This window comes from Mobula hypostoma, chromosome 7 (genome assembly GCF_963921235.1).
Source record: "Mobula hypostoma chromosome 7, sMobHyp1.1, whole genome shotgun sequence".
In the NCBI taxonomy this organism is placed as follows: Eukaryota; Metazoa; Chordata; class Chondrichthyes; order Myliobatiformes; family Myliobatidae; genus Mobula; species Mobula hypostoma.
In genome coordinates, this window is record NC_086103.1 from 50,745,966 (window position 1) to 50,771,011 (window position 25,046).

General features: G+C 36.4%; 1 protein-coding gene across 3 annotated transcripts in view; it reads left to right on the forward strand.

Annotated features, from left to right (window-relative positions):
* ppp3ca (protein phosphatase 3, catalytic subunit, alpha isozyme) overlaps positions 1 to 25,046 on the forward strand; it is a 440,681-nt gene that overhangs the window by 404,492 nt on the left and 11,143 nt on the right. For all 3 annotated transcript variants that reach the window (XM_063052708.1, XM_063052707.1, XM_063052709.1), the window contains 4 exons: positions 1,503 to 1,628; positions 10,976 to 11,053; positions 12,232 to 12,316; positions 16,731 to 16,828. In XM_063052708.1, coding sequence (XP_062908778.1) covers positions 1,503 to 1,628; positions 10,976 to 11,053; positions 12,232 to 12,316; positions 16,731 to 16,828 — 387 coding nt within the window. The remainder of the gene's footprint in view (positions 1 to 1,502; positions 1,629 to 10,975; positions 11,054 to 12,231; positions 12,317 to 16,730; positions 16,829 to 25,046) is intronic.

The following is a 25,046-nucleotide window of genomic DNA, read 5'->3' on the forward strand; positions in this document are numbered from 1 at the left end:
CCATCCCAATATTCACTTTAACACTATACTGCTTGTGTAATCATAACTGTCAAAATTATTTTTACTGACACATGCCCGTGATAATAAACCTGATTCAGATTGTGATAATAATCTATTATGTATTTGTAAGCACATTTATGATGGAGTTGTCAGAGTAATCATTGAACATACCCTTAAAGCATCTAATAAGGAATTAAACAGATATAATTAGTAATATACTGAGGTTGATGTGAGAGCCTTGAATTTGAACACTGGAATTTTGTGGATCAACAATGAGATATTTCAGTAGTCTCATGTGCTGCTTTAGTTAACTAATCTGTAAAGTGGATCTAGATACCTTCCAACAAACTTACAGAAAGAAGCAAACTTTATTCCAAATGTATTATTTTACCGGACAATGATGTTTCAGAGCAGAATGAGATTTTATTATCACAGACATACATATGTCATGAAATTTATTGTTTTGCAGCAGCAGTACTGTGCAGTACATTAAAGTTACAAACGATTACAATAAGAATATATTAAATATATAGTACAAAAAGTGAGCAAAATACTGAGGTAGTGTCCAGGGGTTCATGAGTCATTTAGAAATTTGATGATAGAGGGAAAGAAGCTGTTCCTAAGATACTTAGGGCACATCTTCAGGCTCTTGTATCAATCATCTGCAGCTTTTTCCAGTCCTGTACAGTGGCTTCTCCGTATTGGACAAGGATACAACCAGTCAGAATGCTCTCTATGGTAAATCTCAAAAAAATTAGTAGAGTCGGTGATGTACCAAATCTTCTCAAACTCCTAACGAAATATACCCACTGGCATACCTTCTTCATAATTGCATCAATATGAAGATAGATCTTCAGAGATGTTAACATCCCGAAGCTTGAAGCTGCTCACCCTTTCACAGCTGACCCCTCGATGTGGACTGATGAGTGTTCCCTCGAATTCCCCTTCCTGAAGTCCACAGTCAATTCCTTGGTCTTACTGATGTTGAGTGCAAGGCTGTTGTTATGAGACCACTCAACAAGCCAATCCGCCTCACTCATGTGCACCCCCTCATCACTATGTGAGATTCTGCCAATAACCGTTGTGTCATCAGCGAAGTTATAGGTGGCATTTCAGCTGTGCCTGTCAACATAGTCATGAGTGTAAAGAGAAGAGAGCAGTAGGCTAAACACACATTGTTGAAGAGCGCCTGTTTTATACATTAATTACAATAGTATTAAAATAGCAAATTATTCAACCTGAACAGTGGGTGTCAAGCTTGAAGCTGTGGGTGCAAACTAACAAACCATGGGTGAACTTACAGTTCAAAAGTACTAAACAGAGTACGAAATATTTTGAGACAATGTAAGTTCTTGAAAATTCTGATGTGAATATGTATTATTTAGCCACAAAATTTATCATCCAAGAATTAGTGTATGAGGTTTTGTAGTTGTCACTATAAAATTGACCCATAGAGCTGTGTACTTAACTGTCTGTCAATATTTTTCTCTACTTCATTTCAGCTGCAGTATTGAAATATGAAAACAATGTTATGAATATTCGGCAATTCAATTGTTCTCCCCATCCTTACTGGCTACCAAATTTTATGGATGTTTTTACTTGGTCTTTACCATTTGTTGGTGAAAAAGGTATGTGAATGGAATTTTAAAATCTGAAACGTTTAAGGCTTCTCAATAATTGTCATAATTTATAATGCATATTAGTCCATTGACTGGATATATTTCAATGTTGATATTATTGGTAAAGCATTTTAGACTATTAGCTAAGTCAGAATAAATTGTCTTAGATTAACAGCACTGAGCAACAATGGAACTATAAGTATGCAGGAAAATAAGATCTGATTCATGGGGTGGAATCTGTAAATGGCAAGGGTAGCTTGCAGCCAAAATGCAGGGAAATGAAAGCACATTGGGTAAGTAACTTGGGGGTTTGCAGTGATAATGTGAGAAGTGCTTACAGTGAATGGGGAATTGCATTTGTGTTTATTGGCATCACAATTGGATTTGTTGGCCTATGTGTATTGATCGGCATAGTATATACAATATGATAGAACACTAACTGAGCTATTCAGCAGTGGATTCCTTTCTCATGTCCACATTGAAGGGATAGAAGGTGATATTCTTAAAGTGATGTGAGTGCAACCCATTGCATCCACATTCCTGCATCCATTCAATCCTTTTTTTCTTTTTAAATCTTTTTATTAAATAAGTAAAAAGTAAGCCATATAGACACTAATACATTGCTGGAATATAATAAAATTACAGAAGATATCAATACAAAAAAAATACTACAAACAATGTAAGTTAAACATAACATACCAAGGTAACATAATAGTTTACTAATTTTATATATATATCAATGGAGAAAAAGAAAAAAAAAACCCCAAAAAAAACCCACCGTGCAACTAACTAAAAGCAAAGCAAAGCAATGGGCTAACTTGAAACCAAACAGAGTTAAACTTAAAATCACGTCCTCAATCCCGACCTCCATTAAAAACAGTGAAAAAAAACAAGAAGGGTATATATTACATTAAATGAAAATATTGAATAAAAGATCTCCAAGTCTGTTCAAATTTAAATGAGGAGTCATAAAGATTGCTTCTAATTTTCTCCAAGTTCAAGCATAACATCGTCTGAGAAAACCAAAAAAAGGTAGTTGGAGCATTAAGCTCTTTCCAATGTTGTAAGATACATCTTTTCGCCATTAAAGTAAGAAATGCAATCATTCTACGGGCTGAAGGGGAGAGATTACTGGAAATTTTAGGTAGTCCAAAGATAGCAGTAATAGGGTGAGGAGAGATATCTATATTCAATACCTTGGAGATAATATTAAAAATGTCTCTCCAAAAAGTTTCCAAAGTAGGGCAAGACCAAAACATATGAGTTAAAGAGGCTATCTGCCCCGGACATCTATCACAAAAAGGATTAATATGAGAATAAAAGCGCGCTAACTTATCTTTGGACATATGTGCTCTATGAACAACTTTAAATTGAATTAGGGAATGTTTAGCACAGATAGAGGAAGTATTGACTAATTGTAAAATCTGCCCCCAGTCATCCACAGAAATGGTAAACCCCAATTCCTGTTCCCAATCTACCTTAATCTTATCAAATGGAGCTTTCCTAAGTTTCATAATAATATTATAAATCATAGCCGATGCACCTTTCTGACATGGATTAAGGTTGATTATAGTATCTAAAATGTATGTAGGAGGAAGCATTGGAAAGGAAGAAAGTATAGTACTTAGAAAATTTCTAACTTGTAAATATCTAAAAAAATGTATTCTTGATAAATTATATTTATTAGATAATTGTTCAAAAGACATAAGGGAACCATCTAAAAATAAATCCAAAAACCGTGAAATACCCTTAGTCTTCCAAATTTGAAAAGCACGATCCGTAAAAGAGGGAGGAAAAAATATGTTACCTAAAATAGGAATCGCTAACCCAAATTGATTAAGATCAAAAAATTTTCTGAATTGAAACCAAATACGCAAGGTATATTTAACTATCGGGTTAGACACCTGTTTAAGGCGTTTCCAATCAAAAGGAAGAGAGGAACCTAAAATAGAACCAAGTGTAAAACCCTGAACAGATTGTAATTCCAATGCTACCCATTTAGGAATGGATAGTATATCCTGGTCCAGTAACCAGAATTTCATATGTCGAATATTAATTGCCCAATAATAAAATCTAAAGTTAGGTAATGCTAAGCCTCCATCTCTCTTAGCTTTCTGTAAATGTATCTTACCCAGTCTCGGGTTTTTATTCTGCCAAATAAATGAAGAAATTTTAGAGTCAACTTTGTCAAAAAAAGATTTTGGAACAAAGATTGGTAACGCCTGAAATATATATAAAAATTTTGGCAGAAAAAACATCTTAACTGCGTTAATACGACCAATCAAAGTTAAATATAAAGGAAGCCATTTAGATGAAAGTTGAGTAATATGGTCTATTAATGGTAAAAAGTTAGTCTTAAATAAATCTTTGTATTTACAAGTAATTTTAATCCCAAGATATGAAAAATAATTATTAATCAATTTAAATGGAAATTTATAATATAAGGGAAGTTGTTTATTAATTGGAAAAAGTTCACTCTTACTAAGATTTAATTTATAACCTGAAAAAAGACCAAATTGTGCTAATAACTCTAAAACAGCCGGGATGGATTTTTGAGGGTTAGAAATATATAAAAGTAAGTCATCAGCATAGAGTGATAACTTATGGGACTTTAAGCCCCGAGTTATCCCAGTAATATTTGGAGATTCCCGAATGGCAATTGCAAGAGGTTCTAATACAATATCAAATAATAAGGGACTAAGAGGACAGGCTTGTCGAGTACCTCGAAAAAGAGAGAAAAAAGGTGAACTTAAAGAGTTAGTACGGACCGAGGCCACAGGAGAATAATATAAGAGTTTAATCCAGGATATAAATTTCAAGCTGAAATTAAACCTTTCAAGCACCCTAAATAAATAAGGCCATTCTACTCTATCAAAAGCTTTCTCGGCATCTAAAGAGATAACACACTCAGGAACATTTTGTGAGGGAGTATAGACGATATTTAACAGTGTACGAATATTATAAAAAGAGTAACGACCTTTAATAAAACCCGTTTGGTCTTCCGAAATAATAGAGGGAAGTACTTTTTCTAATCTATTTGCTAATAACTTAGAAAAAACATTAGAATCAACATTTAATAAAGATATTGGTCTATAAGATGTACATTGAGCAGGATCTTTATCCTTCTTTAATATTAAAGAAATTGACGCTCTATTAAAAGATTCAGGAAGTTTACCAAGTTTCGATGAAGCCTCAAAAACCCTACAAAGCCAAGGGATTAATGAAGGAGCAAAACATTTATAAAATTCTACGGTAAACCCATCAGGGCCAGGAGCTTTCCCCAAATTCATAGAGAAAATAACATTCTTAATCTCATCCATGGTAATAGGAGTATCTAACATAGAAGCCATATCCTGTGAAATCTCAGGGAAGTCTAAATTATCTAAAAAATCATTCATATATTTAGAATCTCGAGGAGACTCTGATTGATATAAGGAAGAGTAAAAATCACAGAAGGTTTGATTAATCCCCACATGATCAAATATTAGTCGATCATTTTGGTTATAAATCTGATTAATTTGAGATTTAGCATAATTAGACTTCAATTGATTAGCCAACAGTTTACCAATTTTGTCACTGTGTACATAAAATTCACTTCTTGTTTTCTTTAATTGGTTAACAATCGAGGACGAGAGTAATAAATTGTGTTCCATTTGAAGTTCAGTTCTTTGTTTATATAACTCCTCAGAAGGAGCTATAACATATTTCTTATCAATTTCCTTAATCTTGTCCACAATTACCAACTCCTGCTGCTTCTGCTTCTTCCTCAAATCAGCAGAATACGAGATAATCTGACCACGAATATAAGCTTTAAAAGTATCCCAAAGAATGTTCACAGAAATATCCTCTGTATAGTTAATTGTAAAAAAAAGATCAATCTGTTCATTCATAAAGTTAACAAAGTCCGAGTCCTGAAGCAACAGCGAATTAAAACGCCATTGTCTATTATTTTGTATATTGGCCAGAATTTTAATAGAAAGCTTAAGTGGAGCATGATCCGAAATGGTTATAGAATCATAATCACATTTAATCACTGAGGGAATAAGACGAGAATCAATAAAGAAATAATCAATTCTTGAAGAGGAATGATGAACATGTGAAAAAAAAGAAAAATCTTTTTCCTAAGGATGCAAAAAGCGCCAAATGTCCGTCGACCCAGAATCAGAAAGAAATGAGTTAATCAAAGTTGCAGGTTTATTAGGTAAGGTCCGTAAAGGAACCGAACGGTCCAAAGCTGGAGACAAACAGGTATTAAAATCTCCGCCCCAGATCAATGAAAACTCATTCAAATTCGGAAACTGATTAAATAATGATTTATAAAATTCCGGGCAATCCATATTAGGAGCATAAACATTAACCAAAACTACTTTTTTATTAAATAGTAAACCACTAACCAATAGAAATCTACCATTCGGATCAGAAATAATATCATGTTGTATAAAAGTAACCGAGGAGTCTATAAAAATAGAGACGCCTCGAATCTTAGTATTGGAGTTCGAATGAAACTGTTGTCCCTTCCAGAATTTAAAAAAACGTAGTCTGTCCCCCCTCCGCACATGGGTCTCTTGTAAAAATAAAATTTGTGCTTTAAGTCTCCGGAACACTTTAAAAACTTTTTTCCTTTTAATAGGATGATTAAGACCACTAGTATTCCAGGAGACAAAATTAATAATAGACTCCATAAACCCTAAGGTCAACCCACAACAAGGAGGATTGACGATAGGCTAGACCCACGAACCCGAAAAGGGAACAGAACATACAAGAGATACCGGGAAGAAGAACGCAACCCATACTTCAATAATGTATATAGCCCAAGAAGAAAGAGACTAAAAAATGAAGCCTCTCCCACCACCCCCCACCCCATGTCCGAAAGCTAAGTCTAACGCAGACCAGCCCGAAAGAAGCAAGCACTAAAACTACCCCCATGACTTCCGGTATACGCTCCCTAAAAAAGTGTAAATATAAAAAAGATCAGCTGATTATAAAACAGTAAAAGAATAAAAGAAGATAACTCAATTAAAATAAACACATACCAAAATAAAAGCCAGAAAATATATGAAAAAAAACCGCAATAAACACCAGACCCATGAATAAGCAGAACAACAAAAAAGAAATAAGATTATTAACCTAAACTAGTTATAAAAACCTACAAAACAAAATAGATTTAAAAAACTACAAAATTTAAGGCCGCAGAGGAAATACGTAAGATGACAATAAGGAAGTAACCACCCAGAATCCCCTGGGAAAAAGAAAGAAATGACGCAGTTAAAAAGAAAGTTTAGCAACCATATTAAGTAATCAAAAATAAACTTTTCTGCCCATATAAGGCAAAAAAAAATTAAGACCAACAAATTCACAGCCTCCGATCAACGGAGATAGTTAAAAAATTACAATTAAGATGTCGATGGTGAAAATTGATCCAGATAACTCTGGGCATCCGATGGAGAGTCAAAAAAACGGAGGGCTCCATCCGACGTACGAATCCTTAGACGTGCAGGGTAAAGAAGCGCAGGTCTTAAATCCATCTTGTAGAGTTCCGACATCACAGATCTGTAACGAACCCGTTGATCCCGGATTGGTTTACTGAAATCTTCCACGAACCGGAATTTAGGATCCAGAAAATCATTGAAACCCTTAGATCGAACGAATCGAAACAGTTTCTCCTTGTCTTGAAAGTAATGAAACCGTAAAATAACATGTCAAGGTCTATCTGACCTAGGCGAATATGATGGAACTCTGTGAACACGAACCAATAACGGTGGTTGGTCAGGAAATACAGTAGGAAATGCATCTTTTAAAAGCTGAGAAATATACTTCATAGGGTTATCGGATTCAACAGCTTCATGCACCCCAATCATTCGAAGATTCTGCCGTCGCATTCTAGATTCTAAGTCAGAGTTTTTAAAGGTCAGAAAGTCGAGTTTCTTCTTCATTACATTAATTGTTTCTTCGATTTTCTCCATCTTAAGCTCACTTTGTTGCGTGGATTTTTGAAGATCAGATATAGCCGACCGATGTTCCGTAATAGATATTTGTATCTTCTCAATTGAATCAGCAATTTTCTGGAAAATAGTTGAAATTTCCTCCCGAATTAGCTCCGATATAGCTTTCAAAGTCACTGGTGGTTCAGTCGGAGGGAAATCGGTACCTTTCGGTTTAACCGGAGGTTTGCCATCCTTCCCGTTTTTCCCATTCTTAGACATAGCAGATCTTAAGCGCATCCAGTTATCGAAGAGCCCAATTTAATTCAAAGTATTGTAAAAGTTGATGCTTTAATGGTTACTTAAAATATAGCTGATCAGAAGAGAAAAAACTCAGAGGTAATGGAGCGAGTCAAGAACGCGACTTCACTCCATGAGCGCTACCGGAAGTCCCCCCCATTCAATCCTGATGAAACTATGAACTTACATTCCCTGCTGTTCTCTCACAAAAGACAATGAGACATGATTATTTTATGTATATTCCTTCTGCAGTTTGTCCTGTTGTAGATATTTCTGCTTTGGCTTTGAAATATCTTTGATGCATAGAAGTTAATTGCCATTGTGACTTACCTCGAGTGTAGCAGCACCACAGGCATCTTGTGGGCTTCAAACTCATTCTTCCTTAGGGAGGCTATGCTACTGAATTGCTCCAAAAATATTGCTGATAGTTCACCTCCACTTCCTGATCCCTCTCAGAGTAATTTGCCAGCATATGTTCTGCTCATTTTGCCTATACATGCAGGAACACGGAAGGAAATGTGAGTAAATGTAGGTGATTTGGTCCTGCCGTTCAATATGATCATGGCTGATCAACCCTAGACCTCAATCCTCTTCTGTGTCAGTTCTAAACAGTTCTAAATCCTTAAATCTACTGATTGAGTCTTCATAACCCTCTGGTGTGGAGAATTCAAGAGATCCACTATCCTCAGTGAGAAGAAATTTATTTATTCTTATTTTGTTGAGATACAACAAAGGGCCCTTCTGACCCTTTGAGCCATGCTGCCCAGAAACCCCTGATTTAATCCGAGCCAACTTCCAATGACCAATTAGCCTACCACCTAGTACATCGCTGGACTGTGGGGAGAAACCAGAACATATGGAGTACATACAAACTCCTTGTCTACAATAGCGGGAATTGAACCTGGGTCGCTGGTACTGTAAGACGTTGTGCTATGCTACCATGCCGCCCTGTTTCTGTGCACCTTGGTAATAAGTCACTGCCCCCTCATCTTGTAACTGCGTGGTCTGAAATGTTGCTGTGTAATTATGCTTCCAAAGGGAAATGACTACTGGAGTATCTTGGATGGGAGTAGCCGGGTATTGTTGGTACCTTGTTGTCAACACAATGTCTTTGAATTAAAGGTTCAAGGTTCAAGATTATCTATTGTCATTTTTCAGTCCACGAGTATGAGGAGAATGAATAATCGCTACTCCAGATCTGATGCAGCATAAAAACCCCAATAAGCATAAAACCAACAATAAATATAAATCCAATCCTATGAAGTATGATGTACAAGTAACTGTTGAGTATGACCATATATACATAAGGTTAGCTTATGTACTGACTGATTGTATATACATAAGGTGATGGTGGGAGGGTATTGGGAAGGGTTAATGGGTGGAAGTTTAGGTCAGCCTGATGGCTTGGGAGGAGGAACTGTTTTTGAGTCTAGCGGTCTTGGCGTGGATGCTACGTAGCCTCTTCCCTGATGGGGGCAGGGCAAACAATCCAGAAGCAGGGTGCGTTGGTCCATTGTGATATTGCTGGCATTTTCCAGCAATGCTTTGAATATATTTCCTTGATGGTAGGTCTACTGGTACATCTGATACACCAATGGCAAACTTCACAAACCTAGGAAGTCAGAAAGCATCAAATACTTGGAGAAAGTAGACTTAATATTTAATTCACTGAGTAAATAAACTGCATGTTATTGATCATTTTAGATAACACAGGCAGGGAAAGTATTCTGACCTCTAAATACAATCTTTCATGACAGTTACATGGTTGAGGTTCATGCTGACAGAATATATCTGTGTTGCATGCAGATTGTTAACACTCTATATACTTACAGCTGGTAAAAAATGGGCCATTATTCTTCCAAATATTGCATGGTGGGTAAAAGGGACTCACACAAACACAGTCAGGGGTACATGCACTCGTACAATTTTGAGCACAGTTTGGCTTCATTTGATCCCAAGCTGTTTCCTACATTTTTATTCATTCCCTTAGGATCTATAACCTCTAGTTTTATGTTCAGATTATTGTTAAAGAATGTGAAACATGCTTCCTTTAAACCTCCTTTAATCTTTTGAGCTACAAGTTTTATTGCATTTGTTTTTCTTTAGCACTCGTAAGCTCGCCTTTCAGAATCACTTTTCTTTGGAACAAGGTCATTCCATGGAATGACAATGTATCACTAGTAAAATTTTCCCTTTACTGTCAAATTCTCAGAATGTTTGTACTTGTTAACACTCTACTGTTTCAAAGAGCAATAATTTGTATCTTAAAATATATATGCCTTTCCCTAAATCATTTACTTTATAGATCCAGATACCTTGAACCTTTAAACTCACCGGATAATTAGTAATTACTGTTAAAGAAGGCCATTTATTAATTAATGAATAGTATGATAAAAATTACATTTTATTCAAAAGAATCCTTATTTCCTCAGCTCCCATTCCCTAAAGTTGTATTTTTTTTTCTGACCACTGCTGTAAATTGACTGATCACCAATTTTATTTTTTTAACAGTGCCTGCCCCTTTGAAGAAATAGCCAGGGACATTATATCCATATAAAAGCCTCAGCTTTCCCAATCTCTGTGTAGAATTCAAATTTTTAATAATTAGCTTTAAGACTCTGCCTCTGGGCCTGATAGTATTCTTACTGTGTTTGTAACTATAACTGCACTCAAACTTCAGACCTAAATATCCTGTCATTTGAATCATATGTTGGACTGGTTTGGATCGATATAATTTTATACAATCCAATGCACTACAGACAAACCCATGGCTTGCAACATCAGTTGAATAGTTAGTGTTGTCAGTATTTGATTCCAGTGGATTACGAGACCACGACACTTACAATAGAATCCAATTAGATAAAAATGTAACATCTTAATTTTTATTGGAAAACAGTTTTTCTTCCATATTCTTTATTTATGCCTCTCTTCACAATTCTATTAGTTTAATTTTGATACAAAGCATTGCAAGTGCACAAGCAGCACAGCCTGGAGTTTGCTGTTCTCTCTGATTCTCATCAGGCTTCATTGCCAGCTTCAACAATAGAAAAACTGAACTCAGGACTTGATGTATGAAATTCAAAAGACTTTATGACATTATGCTTAAATTTACATTCAGTTCTCTCCTTGTTTCAGTGACAGAGATGTTGGTGAATGTTCTAAATATCTGCTCTGATGATGAACTCATGACAGACGGAGATGAGATATTTGATGGTAGGAAATTTTTGTTAAGTTACGAAGTGTTGAATGGTCAAGGAGAAACAGTACCACTATCGTATAGATTACCTTTTACCGAAAACACTTAGCACGATCTGTAAAACCCTTTGCAATAAAATACATTACATAGCCCTGTAACATAGCAAGACATTTAATTAAAGGGAGATTATAAGAAGAGCAGGTGAACCAGGTGTATTTTAAAGAGTGTCTTAAAGGATTGAGTATGTCAGGGTTCTAAGTAGGGAACATCAGAACAGGGCTTAGATGTCTGAAAGCAAGAGACCAAACACAAGGCAAAGGTGAAAGGAACATATTGTTCCTGATTGAGATTTAAAAAATAATTCAGGTTACGTCATTGAATGGGACTAAGATAGAGGAACAGTGAAGGAGGATAATCTGGTCAAACATTGTGCAGAGAGTTTGAAAAAGACATGAGAGACCTGGGCACAGAGCATGTAATTTATGACTTTAATAAAGTGATGTTGATGCTGTGACTGCACTGAAAATCTAAATGAAAAAGATCCATCAAGAGGCTGCATGTAATTGTGTTTTTAAAAAAAAGTCAGAAAATGCTGGAAATACTCTCAGGTGAGACAGCACCTGCGGAGAGAGAAATGGATTTAACATCTTGTGTTGGTAAGCATTCTCAAGAACTAGGGAAAGTTAGAAGTTAATATTTTGAATGCAGATAATGGCTAGCAGCTTAGTTGAAATGAAGCCAAAAGCTGGAGGTGGACTGCATGCGTGAGACAAGTTATTTGAAGGATTGATAAAAGGCAGGTTCGAGTCTAGGGCAAGGATAAAAGTAGAATGAAGAATCGTGGAAGCAGCTGAATATAGATTCTGTGATAAAATACGTTAGAGCTGGGGTTGCAGTAAGCAGAGAAATGGTAATGGCAGCAGATAAAGATCATGTTACTAAAATGATCCTAGAGTAGAAAAGATCTGAGAAAGATCAAATTGCTTCAGAGATTTTGGTGGTTTAACTCCATAGAGGTATTAATTTTCATTTAGTCTTTGTTCACAATTGGTGACTTTTGTTAAAGCTTATTTTTACAAAATAAATATATTGTATATTTCATGATTCTCAAATTAATTTTATATTTTGTTGTATAGAAGTATAGAATCATGCGAGTTAGGCTTATATTGTCTAAACTAGACTTCTTCCTTCCAAGCAAATGCTGCTGCAGCTCGAAAAGAGGTTATCAGGAACAAAATTCGAGCGATTGGCAAAATGGCGAGAGTGTTTTCTGTGCTCAGGTAAGAAGAATGCATGTCATAACTGAAACACTTCTCTGTAATATGCAAAACATATAATTTTTGAATCTTCATCAAAAGATTCAATAATTCAATCACAAAAATAGAAAACTATTATTAAATAATTAATCTTCTATGCGGATAAATGCTATTTATGAAAAATCATTGAACATTTGAATTTAATTTTGATAACTATTATGAATTTTATTGTTCATCTAAAGAAATGTTTAAAAATTAGAATTTAAAATAACTTCAGCATGCTCTTCATCTTTATGGCAGTCAACGCCAAGAATGACATGTTTCCACTCCAGTTCTCAGTGTCCTGAGTTGGTTGAATCTGCACACTCTGCCACAGGCAGTGCTGGTGACAGGGCAGGAAGTCAGATCATTAAAATGATGTGCATGCCTTCCTTGCTGGTGAATGGCTTCTGGGTGCTCTAGTCTGTGTTTTCCTGGATGCTCCTTCTCCAGTTCAGATATTCATGAGCCAAATAGGCCCATGAATTGCTGATAATGGTAAATGTTTTTCAAGGGGACTGAGCATGTCTATGAAATATTTTTCTTTCTTGCCATGACAGAGTTTGGAGTAGTGTGTTTGTTTTGGGTATCTAGTTATGAACATATGAACTATATGGCTACTGATAGAGCTGGATTACCTGAGCTTTAGAGTTGACAATGTTGGCTTGTGAGAGGATACTGACATTGGTTCATTTATCCTGCCAAAAGGAATTTTGCACAGATGGAATTGGTGATGTCTCTCCAACTTAAGGAAGGCTGCCACATTTCTAGCATGTGTAGGAGGGTCGAGATTACTGTAGTTCCGTACACCATGAACTTAGTTTTTGATTTGATGTTTTAGTTTTTGAACATTCTTTTTCTCCAGTTACTGAAGGCTCAGTTGGGACACTGAAGGAAATAATGAACTTTTGAATTTACACGTTTGTGCTTATGAAAACTGTAATTCAGTCTGCTTGTTTTAGCCATCAGGAAGCAAATTCCAGACTCTAATGGCTCACCGTGTTAGAATTTTTCTCAAGTCATCTCTGGTTCCTTAAGAATTACCTCTTATCCATATCCCTTCAGTACTGAACCTTCTGCTAATAGACATGGTTTTTGTTTATTTGTTTAAAAAAAATCCCTCATCACTATAAAGAAATCTTAAATCTGCACAAATCTTTTTTGCTTCCAAAGGAACTATCGCAGCTTCTTTGGTCAGCTAAAAAAAAAATTCCCCTCTGATACCTTGTACCTGCCACTTGTGTCTCAGCTTTTGACATTAATGACTCTTAATAATGGTGCCCAGAATTGGAACACAGCATTTTTGCTAGTGCTGAATCAGATTTAATATAAATTCATTGCTTTTGTTCTCTATATCTCATTTTTATAAAAAGAGGGATGTCATATGCCTTATTTAGTCATCCTTTTAATTTTGCCGAACATTTTAATTTTGAAATAAAACCCCTTTCCTTCAATCACTTGAAGGTTATCCCACTTTGTTTATACTGACTCAGTGAAATGGATCACTTCACACATCTCCATATTGTATTTTATCCACCATGTGTCCACCTGTACCTACAGCCTATGGCTGCTTGAAGTCCGTTGCTTTCATTTTGTTTTGCTAACTACACTTGTAGCTTGTCATTACCTGTATAGAACTTCCTTGTGATCATTTATATATCTCAGTATTTGCATTTGCTCTTGCTCTTGCAGATGTTTCTTGAACTGGAATAAGTTATTGATGTCTCAAGGATATCAAAAACTTCTTCCAATTCACGAAACATCTATACATGGTCCTTTCTTTCTGTTCCTTAAGTGGTTTAATATCTAAACATCTGCTGCTCCTTAATGTTAGAAACTTGGATTTTTTAAAATCCATTTTTTGATAATTTTGTGTGAGAATTTCTAACTATCCCCTCATTCTTCTCATGAAATGTTGTATCATGGCCTCTGAATATTGAACAGTTTAGCAATGAGAAAAACTTACACTATTCATCCCTCAAAACTTTTCAATGTTTGAAATGGTTATTAACCTCAATAGAAATCTTTTATGACTGGCCTAAGTGTAACTTAAGATATCAATCATAGTCAGTTTTTCCATGAATCCTTCCTAACTGCATGGGATTCTCAGAACTACATAGACCACTAGGCAATGCATTTTCACTGATCTTGAGTACTTTTTGCAAACTTAATACATATTGTCACTCATAACATTCGAAGAGAAAAAAAATTATATTATCATTATTCTTACTGAAAATCATTTTCCATTAATCTGTTCACACACATGAAAGCTGGGCTCTTCTGAAATCTGTCCATAGTCAAAGTATAAAAGTATATCATCAGATTTTGTTAGAAACTAATACGTCACCAGATCCCAGATTAGCAAAACATCATCTCTAACATGACAATATTTCAGAAACTGAGTTTTGCATTTTAAAAGTGCTTCATTTGGATCTAAATTAAAAACAAGTATTTGAATTGAAAAAAAATGCAGATCTTAAAACAAAACAGAAATATTCAGCAATTGGTGGTATCTGTGGAGAAAGAAAAAGAGTTAACATTTAGGTCAATGGACCTTCAGTTAGATTATTAGGATGGGTGGAGAAGAGAGCCATCCAGCTGATACATTATCTGCCTAATATCTAGTTACGAGGATACAACCCAAAAGATCATGTGGAAATCATGGGGTACAGAACAGTGCTGGAAGTTTGCTATTATATGTTTACAGAAAGTTTGCTTTTACTCTTTTTTGTAAACCTGTGTTAGCTTCCAGTGATATGTTCCTTTAATTCTCCTGCTGGATCCTTTGCAGTTTGTCATCTGAATCAATAATTTGGACGGTAATGTGGGAAACTGAATCAGCAAATTTGCAGATGACACCAAGTTTGGGTGCAGAGTAGACAGTGAGGAAGGCTATCAAATCTTGCAGTAGGATTTGGACCAGCTGGAAAAATAGCCTGAAAAATGGCAGATGAAATTTAATGCAGCCAAGTGTGAGGTGTTGCACTTTGGGAGGACAAACAAAATGAACAAAAGGGTACTCAGCAGTGCAATAGAACAGAGGTTTCTGGGAATGCAGATCCATAATTTCTTGAAAGTGGCATCGTAGGTAGATAAGATCATAAAGAGAGCATTTGGTACATTGCCCTTTATAAATCAAAGTATTGAGTACAGGAGTTGAGGTGTTATGTTGAAGTTGTATAAAACTTTGGTGAGGCTAAATTTGGAGTATTGTGTGCAGTTTTGGTCACCTTCCCTCGGAGAAGATATCAATAAGATGGAAAGAGTACAGAGAAATTTACAAGATTGTTGCTGGGGTTTGAGGACCTCAGTTACAAGGAAAGGTTGAGTAAATTTGCAGCATAGGAGAATGAGGGAAGATTTAATAGAGGTAAACAAAATTATGAGGGGTATAGATAGGGGAAATGCAAGTAGGCTTTTTCCACTGAGGTTGGGTAAAACTAAAACTAGAGGTCATGGGTTGAGGTTAAAGGGTGACATATTTAAGGGGAACCTGAAGGGGGACTTCTTCACTCAGAGAATGTTGCAAGTATGGAATAAACTGCCAAGTGAAAGTGGGAGAAATGGGTTAAATTTCAATATTTAAGACAAGTTTGAATATGTACATGGATGGGAAGAGTATTGAGAGCTATGGTCCGGGTGTTGGTTGATGGGATTATGCAGAATAACACTTCAGCACAGATTAGATGTGCCAAAGGGCCGGTTCTGTGCTGTAGAGCTCTTTGACTCTGACTCTATCCCTACTGTCATACATGTTCTCAGTCTTTGTCTTTTTACACTGCAAATTGCAAAGAAATCCATTGCAAATTTGAGAAAACACCTCACCTTCTATTCAAAAACATTTCAGTGCTTGGGAATCCAGAAACATTGCATTATTGGATTCAACAATTTAAGATGTCATGCCATTCCTGATTGTGTCAGTTTTGAAGTTATGTCATTTGCCTGTAAGATTAATTGTGTTACCTGATCTGCTGGATATTTCCAGCATTTTCCTCTGTTTCAGATTTCCAACAGCTGCTGCATTCTGCCCCTTACAGTTCCAGGTTGCTGATAGAAAGACAGCCATCGTCGCCACACTGCCACAATACCTCCTTTGTTTCCCCATTCTCTCTGCAAGTTAAAGCACACTAGCTTTCTTGCTTCTCCCATTCTGATGAGGTATTTTTGAACTGAAATGATGGTTCTGCTTCTTTTCAGAAAGAATATCATCTGCTAATAATTATTAATAACACACTTAACATGAACATTCAGCTAGTGGATGGATTTTGACTTTGTGATAAATAACCTCACTGCTGTATGCAAGAAACATTTTCTCACTTTGCTCACATAATTCTGACCTTAAATTTAGGGAGATTTATGACTTTAAAAAAATCACACTTTATTTGCTTTTTTTTCCCAGAGAGGAGAGTGAGAGTGTTTTAACTTTGAAAGGTCTGACTCCAACCGGTATGCTGCCTAGTGGAGTGCTGTCAGGAGGGAAACAGACTTTACAAAGCGGTAGGTGTGCTTTGCCCACCATCCTTGCCAAAAATCTACTGTGCCTAAGTACTGCTCCCTTTATGACCTTTCATATCATTTTCTAGCAGTTCTTGTAGGTGGTTTTAAAAAATTATACAACATGTTGCAATTCCATAGGAATAATCGGACCTTTAATTCATGAACCTCAAAATGTTCACCAAGTAAGAATTACACATGTATGTTAAATTTATGTGGAAAACAAATAAAACTGCAGATGTCAAAATCTAAAACAAACAACAGGAAATGCTGGAAAAACTCAGCAAGCCAAGCAGCATTCGTGGAAAGAGAAACCAGTCAATGTTGTGGGTCAGAGATCCTTCCTGAGAACTAGAGAATGAGTAGTAGGTTTACAATACGAAGTGAAGTGTAAGATAGGCTAAAACAAATGAGATGATAAGGAGCATGGAGACTAACTACCTTAATGAAGTGGAGTGAGGAAGGGACATTAGTATGATGGGAATTGATCAAAGAACAGTTTACCTAAAGTTGGAAAATTCAGTCAAGCGGGTTGCAAAGTGCCTAGATGGAAGGTAAGGGGCCCCACAACGGCAATGGAGAGGGGCACTGTCAGACATCTTTTAATGGGAGGTGGGAGGAGGGAGATTGGGAATTAAAGTGGCATGCAACAGAAATCACAGGATTACTCCTATGGACTAAACAGGAGTGATCCACAATGCAATCACCCATGCTGTATTTGGTTTCTCTGCACTAAATACTGGGAAAGTGCAGATCTAAAATAGAAAGTAGAAATGTAAGAAGCACATAGTCAGCATCTGTATACAGAATATATCATTATTTCCTGCTAAATCCTTCATCAAATCTCTGATGAATTATTGTTAGTTCGATAAATACTTTTTCTTCTTTAAAATGTCAAAAGTATACACAGGAAGATAACAAGCTTTCAAGTGTATGACAATGACATATTTAATCCAGTCATGAAACATTGATGAGAAACTTGTCATTTGGCATTTCCCTTTTCCTTCCGAGGAAAATCCTTATCTGAGATCAGAAAGGTCATGCAGAAATAGAGAAGTTACAATACAGGAAATATGGAAGGAACATTCTGCATTATGCAAGAAAGATATATTTATATTCACATGTTATTTAAATTACAGTAGTAGGACTGTGTACAGCAAGCTCCCACAAATTGCATGGTAATAATAGCTTTGAAATGATTAGATTCTGTTGATGTAGGTTATTGTCATAACTATAAATTAACATACCAGAATATTATTGTGATAAAACACTTGACTAATCTTTACATACCAGTAATGGATATTCTTTGAGATAGATTTAGTTAAGGAAGGTAGCATAGGAAATGTAATTGATAGGAATGTTATTTCTCCTAAATTTTATCATCATACTTAAAATTACCATTATGCGCTCTGGAGTTGAAGCTTGGTCCATCAACTGTTGCTCAGTTATTTGTACTGTTCTGTGATTGCTACAATATTAGCTCTATCCATGATGCTTGAATAGGTTATTTTTTTCTTGACATTCCATGTCTCTCTGTTTTCTAAGGTTGTTAGCATCTCTTGAAGAATGCCAAGAAATTCATTCTGCAACAGCAGTTCATATGAAGTGCTCTGTAGCATGAGGAATTAGGAATGTGGCACAATATATTCTTATAAAGTTGCATCACAAACAATTGGGCTCAGTTCTGTGCCAGTAGTTCCTTCTGTCGTGAGTTCCTTTTTCCAGAAATGTTGATGAGGTGGAATATGTACAGTGGAAGTACTTGTCCTCTGATTGGGGAGAACGTTAACTTCTCTCCAGGTCATTCAGTTCGGTGATGATGTTGATGCTAGGAACTAGACCGCAGTTCTTGGCTCAGCAAAGATATGTGCACCATCTTGGGAATTACACCAGGGAGGAAATAAAATGAATTAATAAGTTGATAAATCATTAAGACCACAAATTTACACCATCTGTACTATTGATGATAAAAACCTACTGACAGATTTGCTTGCATTCTGCTGAGGTTTACAAAAATGTAGTTTGAGTCACGACATAAGTTACATCACTAGAGACACAAGAGACTGCAAATGCAATAAAACTGACTGTTGCAGGGTCAGTGGGTCTAGCAGCCTATGAAGAAGTAAAGGAAGAGTCAGCATTTCAGGTTCTTTTCCTCTACAGATGCGGCTTGACATTGCTATTCTCTTGAATTATTTAATTGCTACAATTTACAAACCACATCTGAAAACAACCCTGCTGTCAAAATAGATTTGTATGGATGCTACAGAAATTTACATGTATCATTTATAATTCCAAGTGGCAAAGTAAATGCTGAAAGGTTAAGAGTAACAAGATGTTTCATTTTAAGCAAATTCATTTCTAAACATAAGAATACTTAAATATAATTTCCAACTACCTTTCATAGAAGAACCAACACAGATGATTTAATAATGAATGTACCAGGTATGTATACTTGGAGGAAGTGTTGCATCTGTGATTGTAATTGAGATGAAAGTGGGTAATATAAGCACTGAAAATCCGTTGCATCAGAAATTGCTTCATGTCTGGCAAGCTGTACTTGCTGATCCATAAGGTCAAGGGTAGAGGACACTACTTCCTGTGAGCAACCATCACATAGGAGCAATAAGAGCCCAAAGGAACTCAGATGCAGTACTTTGATGTTTGATAACTCAGCAAAGGACATAAGCACTAGAATTTCCTTATCATTGATACTACTTTATTATTGGTAGCTATACTGAATTACAGTGAAAAATTTGTTTGTATGCCATCTGGGCAGATCATGCCATGAAGCCTTGCTGTCTTTTTTTTTCCATTTTTCAAATGGTACAGTATCTGTTTGACCAAGCCTTAAAAAAAGTCACACATATCAAACTTTGATTGATAACACTTTGTTTGAAATCTCTAAGGATGATAATGCTAGGTAAAATATGCAACAAAAATATCAATTATGCAGTTGTGTTTTAGAGATATTATATTGCATTGTAATGTTGATGGCGCATTTTTAACTATTGTCCATATATAACATTTCCAAATTATAAATGTTAAGATGATGTACTATGATCAAACAGAAGTACCAGATCATTCTATGTTCTTATATTCCAGAATTGATCCAAGACCATTTGATCACTTGGGTAACAATGTGATAATCACTGAAAAATGCACTTAACTGTTCAAACCCAAGTTTCTTTGTTTATTTAAGGATAGTTTATCTGTCGTTAATTTTTGAAGTATTGTTTTTCCATAAGAATGGTAAAACTTCAAACTAAGTTGAAAAGAATTAATAAAGCTCAGCTGTACCTACAATGTATGAGTCCAACTTGGACTATTTTGATTTCAGCATTTAAAAACTTTTATATAATGGGTATTTGAATACAAACCTTTCCTATTGCGTATACTTCTTCGTGGTTAAGGTTGCTGAGTAGCAGAAAACCCACACAATCTTTCCCAATGACTAGCTGACTGAATGTGTCATGTGGTGAGACTGAAGTTCTTGCAATCAAGAAATATTCTAAATTCAATTTTGATCCTCAGTAAATTAGCTACACACCATTGACAACTGATTCATGTAATAGTATGTCACTGAAAAGGTCACAATATATTGCTCATCTTAATGGCTCTTTGGAATGTCGTAGTGAGCCAGTTTTTTGAACTATTGATGTCCCATTAAGTTGAGATTTTTACTCAATGGCAAAGAAGGCAGGAGGTTTATTTTCAACTTGGGAGATGCTGATGTTGCTGTATGCTTCTGTCCTTGTCCTTTTGGATGTAATAAGTTGAGGTATATAAAAGGTTATGAAAAATCTTCATGATTTACTGCAGATGATGCAATGCAGTCATAGTGTAGTAGGGTGGATGTATAAATGCGTCCAATGAGTGATTCTAGGTTGCCTTATCCTAAATAGTCTTAAAATCATACATTTTGGAAAGAGGTCCTTTAGCCCACCAAATCTGTGCCAACCACCAAGCACGTTGACCATTTGACTGATTATTGTCTTATAAATGGTGGAAAGATTTGGGTGAGTCAGGAGGTAAGCAATTCAGTTCAGAGTACTCAATTTTTAATTTGCTCCTGTATACATACAACATAGAACATAGAATAGTACAGCACAGTACAGGCCCTTCGGCCCACAGTGTTGTGCCAACCCTCAAACCCTGCCTCCCATATAAGCCCCCACCTTAAATTCCTCCATATACCTGTCTAGTAGTCTCTTAAACTTCACTAGTGTATCTGCCTCCACCACTGACTCAGGCAATGCATTCCACACACCAACCACTCTCTGAGTAAAAAACCTTCCTCTAATATCCCCCTTGAACTTCCCACCCCTTACCTTAAAGCCATGGCCTCTTGTATTGAGCAGTGGTGCCCTGGGGAAGAGGCACTGGCTATCCACTCTATCTATTCCTCTTATTATCTTGTACACCTCTATCATGTCTCCTCTCATCCTCCTTCTCTCCAAAGAGTAAAGCTCTAGCTCCCTTAATCTCTGATCATAATGCATACTTTCTAAACCAGGCAGCATCCTGGTAAATCTCCTCTGTACCCTTTCCAATGCTTCCACATCCTTCCTATAGTGAGGCAACCAGAACTGGACACAGTACTCCAAGTGTGGCCTAACCAGAGTTTTATAGAGCTGCATCATTACATCACGACTCTTAAACTCTATCCCTCGACTTATGAAAGCTAACACCCCATAAGCTTTCTTAACTACCCTATCCACCTGTGAGGCAACTTTCAGGGATCTGTGGACATGTACCCCGAGATCCCTCTGCTCCTCCACACTACCAAGTATCCTGCCATTTACTTTGTACTCTGCCTTGGAGTTTGTCCTTCCAAAGTGTACCACCTCATACTTCTCTGGGTTGAACTCCATCTGCCACTTCTCAGCCCACTTCTGCATCCTATCGATGTCTCGCTGCAATCTTTGACAATCCTCTACACTATCTACAACACCACCAACCTTTGTGTCGTCTGCAAACTTGCCAACCCACCCTTTTACCCCCACATCCAGGTCGTTAATAAAAATCACGAAAAGTAGAGGTCCCAGAACAGATCCTTGTGGGACCCCACTAGTCACAATCCTCCAATCTGAATGTACTCCCTCCACCACCACCCTCTGCCTTCTGCAGGCAAGCCAATTCGGAATGCACCTCGCCAAACTTCCCTGGATCCCATGCCTTCTAACTTTCTGAGTAAGCCTACCGTGTGGAACCTTGTCGAATGCCTTACTAAAATCCATATAGATCACATCCACTGCACTACCTTCATCTATATGCCTGGTCACCTCCTCAAAGAATTCTATCAGGCTTGTTAGACACGATCTGCCCTTCACAAAGCCATGCTGACTGTCCCTGATCAGACCATGATTCTCTAAATGCCTATAGATGCTATCTCTAAGAATCCTTTCCAACAGCTTTCCCACCAAAGATGTAAGGCTCACTGGTCTATAATTACCCGGACTATCCCTACTACCTTTTTTGAACAAGGGAACAACATTTGCCTCCCTCCAATCCTCCGGTACCATTCCCGTGGACAACGAAGACATAAAGATCCTAGCCAGCGGCTCAGCAATCTCTTCTCTCACCTCGTGGAGCAGCCTGGGGAATATTCCGTCAGGCCCTGGGGACTTATCTGTCCTAATGTATTTTAACAACTCCAACACCTAGTATTTTTACACTCCAATACATAGTACTTATGTGTAAAATATTTATTCCAGTTAACTTTTTGATCAGTAGTGACACCTGGGACACTGATTTTGGAATAACTGGTGATAATAATGGCATCGAGTATCAAGGTTACTCATCCTTTGGTTTCATCCTTTCATACTCAAGAGGATCTTTGGCTAGTCCTCACATGACACAAATATTGCCACCTATCAATGTATCACATTATCCTGTCCTGGCCCTATATATGAGGAAATTGAAATAAATAGTGTGGAGTTATTAATGAACATTCCCAAATCTGACTTTCAGAAGGAGGGTCATTGGTGAAGCTACTGTTTAAGCTGAAGAAACTTCCCCTGAGGAACTTCCTTTTAGTAATGTACTGCAGTTGAGATATCAGGACAAAATAGCCAAGCCTGAGTGACTTTTCCCAAAAAAGAACAAGGGGTTCAGATTCTTTTGTCATTCATGATTGATAGTTGGCATGAACATGATGGGCCAAGGCAAAGTCAAAGTGGGTTATCCTTCTCTAATTTCATTTGAGCTCTTGTGTTTTGTTAGGTCATTTTAGAGGTCAATTAAGAGCCAGTCAACTTGATTTGGGTCTGGAGTTATATGGAGGGGTGATTTCTTCAAATTAAGACACTGAATTTCTAGCCCCAGCACCCTGCATCTCTGTATTATTAGTTAACACCTCTGAATTGCCAGCCCAGTACCATAACCTCTACGCTGTCATCCTATTATTGACACCAATGGTATCGCATATCAGCAATAATCCCAGTGGCGAGACATTTTCCTGAATGGCCATGGCAAGATCTTATTTCAGAGTTCAATAACCATTCACAAATATATCTCATTTCCAGAAAATAATTCAAGTGATGCAACTGTCCAGGCAACAGATAATTTGCTAAAATTGTCTTCATTCAATAATTCCCATTGCCATGTCTGAAAATTTTACAATGCACCTCATGTTTCACTTCAAAAATAAATTTTTAAAATTATTATTAACATGATTTTGAGTTCCTGGACTGCATGTAGGTCTGACATCAGATGAAAAGACATAAAGGATGAACATTTAAAAGAAAATTCTGCTAAGGATTTGAAGACTTGTCAAGCAATTTAAAATAATGACTTTCTTTTCTGATCTCTATGTTTGAAGTGCTAAACACTGTAATTTATTAGGTCTTTGCTTGACATAAAAGAAGGACATTATATTTTAGTTATGTAGCATGCTAAGGGAGCATGAATAGTTCTTCTTCCTAAAGTAACTTTACTGTTATTTAAGATAATCAGTTTTATAAGAAGACAAGTTGATATTATACAAGGAGAATTTGTTTTGAAATTTCAAGCAAGTAAATTTAAAGATCGAATAAATGTTATTGCATAGTCATCAGTTTCAATGTGTAAAAGGGAAGGACAGAGACTACACATCTCATTTCTTGTAGAGCTTCCATCATGTTTACAGAGTTACTCAGATATCTGTTGATTGCCAATGATTGAAATTCACAGTAATCTACAGCTTGATGTTGGAAATATAAAATCTGTGATGGTCTTATTATTCTATTTGATTGCTTTATCAACAATCTCAGTATTAAATATCTGCCTGAGCTTCTTGTAAAATTTGCGTAATTACACTGTGGGGTAAATTCTGTTTCACAGTTTTTACTTTGACATAGTTGCTGACCTGCTGTGCATGATACTACCACTAGATGCTCTTTACTCAAAGCAGCGGGATGAACAATTTCAGACTGCAGAGTAAATATTTGTTACTTTCCATTGATTTCTGCTGTGCATTAATGTCAATGTATTGTGACTTGGGAAGGATGCCAGAAAGAAATTGGTTCACACACTGCAGCTCAGATCTGGAATTCATTTCTTCCCAATTATTTCAAAGGGAAATTGATTTTGCCACAAATTCTGAAACTTGTTCATCATGTTTAAATAATAAGATTAAGTGCCTTGTGCAAAAATGTGCTTTAGATTTCTAGCACTATATGGAATAGCATATATATCATCTTATCCTAAAATGTTCTCAGCCCTATTTGCTTCATGATGTTTTTGAGCAACGTGGTATTTTTTAAAGAAGTATCTTTTTCCCTAAACTGCATCGTGGCAATTAATTTGCAAGGGGCAGTGAAAGCACATAGAAAGCACCTGGATGTTGCTGTTAAGCGTTTCTAGTTCTGAACTGCTGGGACTCACCTGCTAAAATGGATGCAATCTAGGGCTTCCATGAATATGTTTTCAAAATGTAAATTCTGAGATTACTAATGATACCGAAGCTGTCAGTCTACATCCTATTGATTTCAATGGGAATAGCAGGTCTGCAGTGAAGCTTTTTCCCTTACTCATGTTTAATTTACAGATTTTAGTTTTTTAGTACCTTTTAGGTGCTATGGGACATTATATTACTCAGTGTTAAGCCTGCTAGAAATATTCAACAGGACAGACAGCAGCTGTGAAGATAGGAACAGAGTTAACATTTTATATCAGTGACCTTTGTTTTTTTAAAATTATTAACATCTGTTCTAATTAACTTGTCACGCAGTTTTAGAAG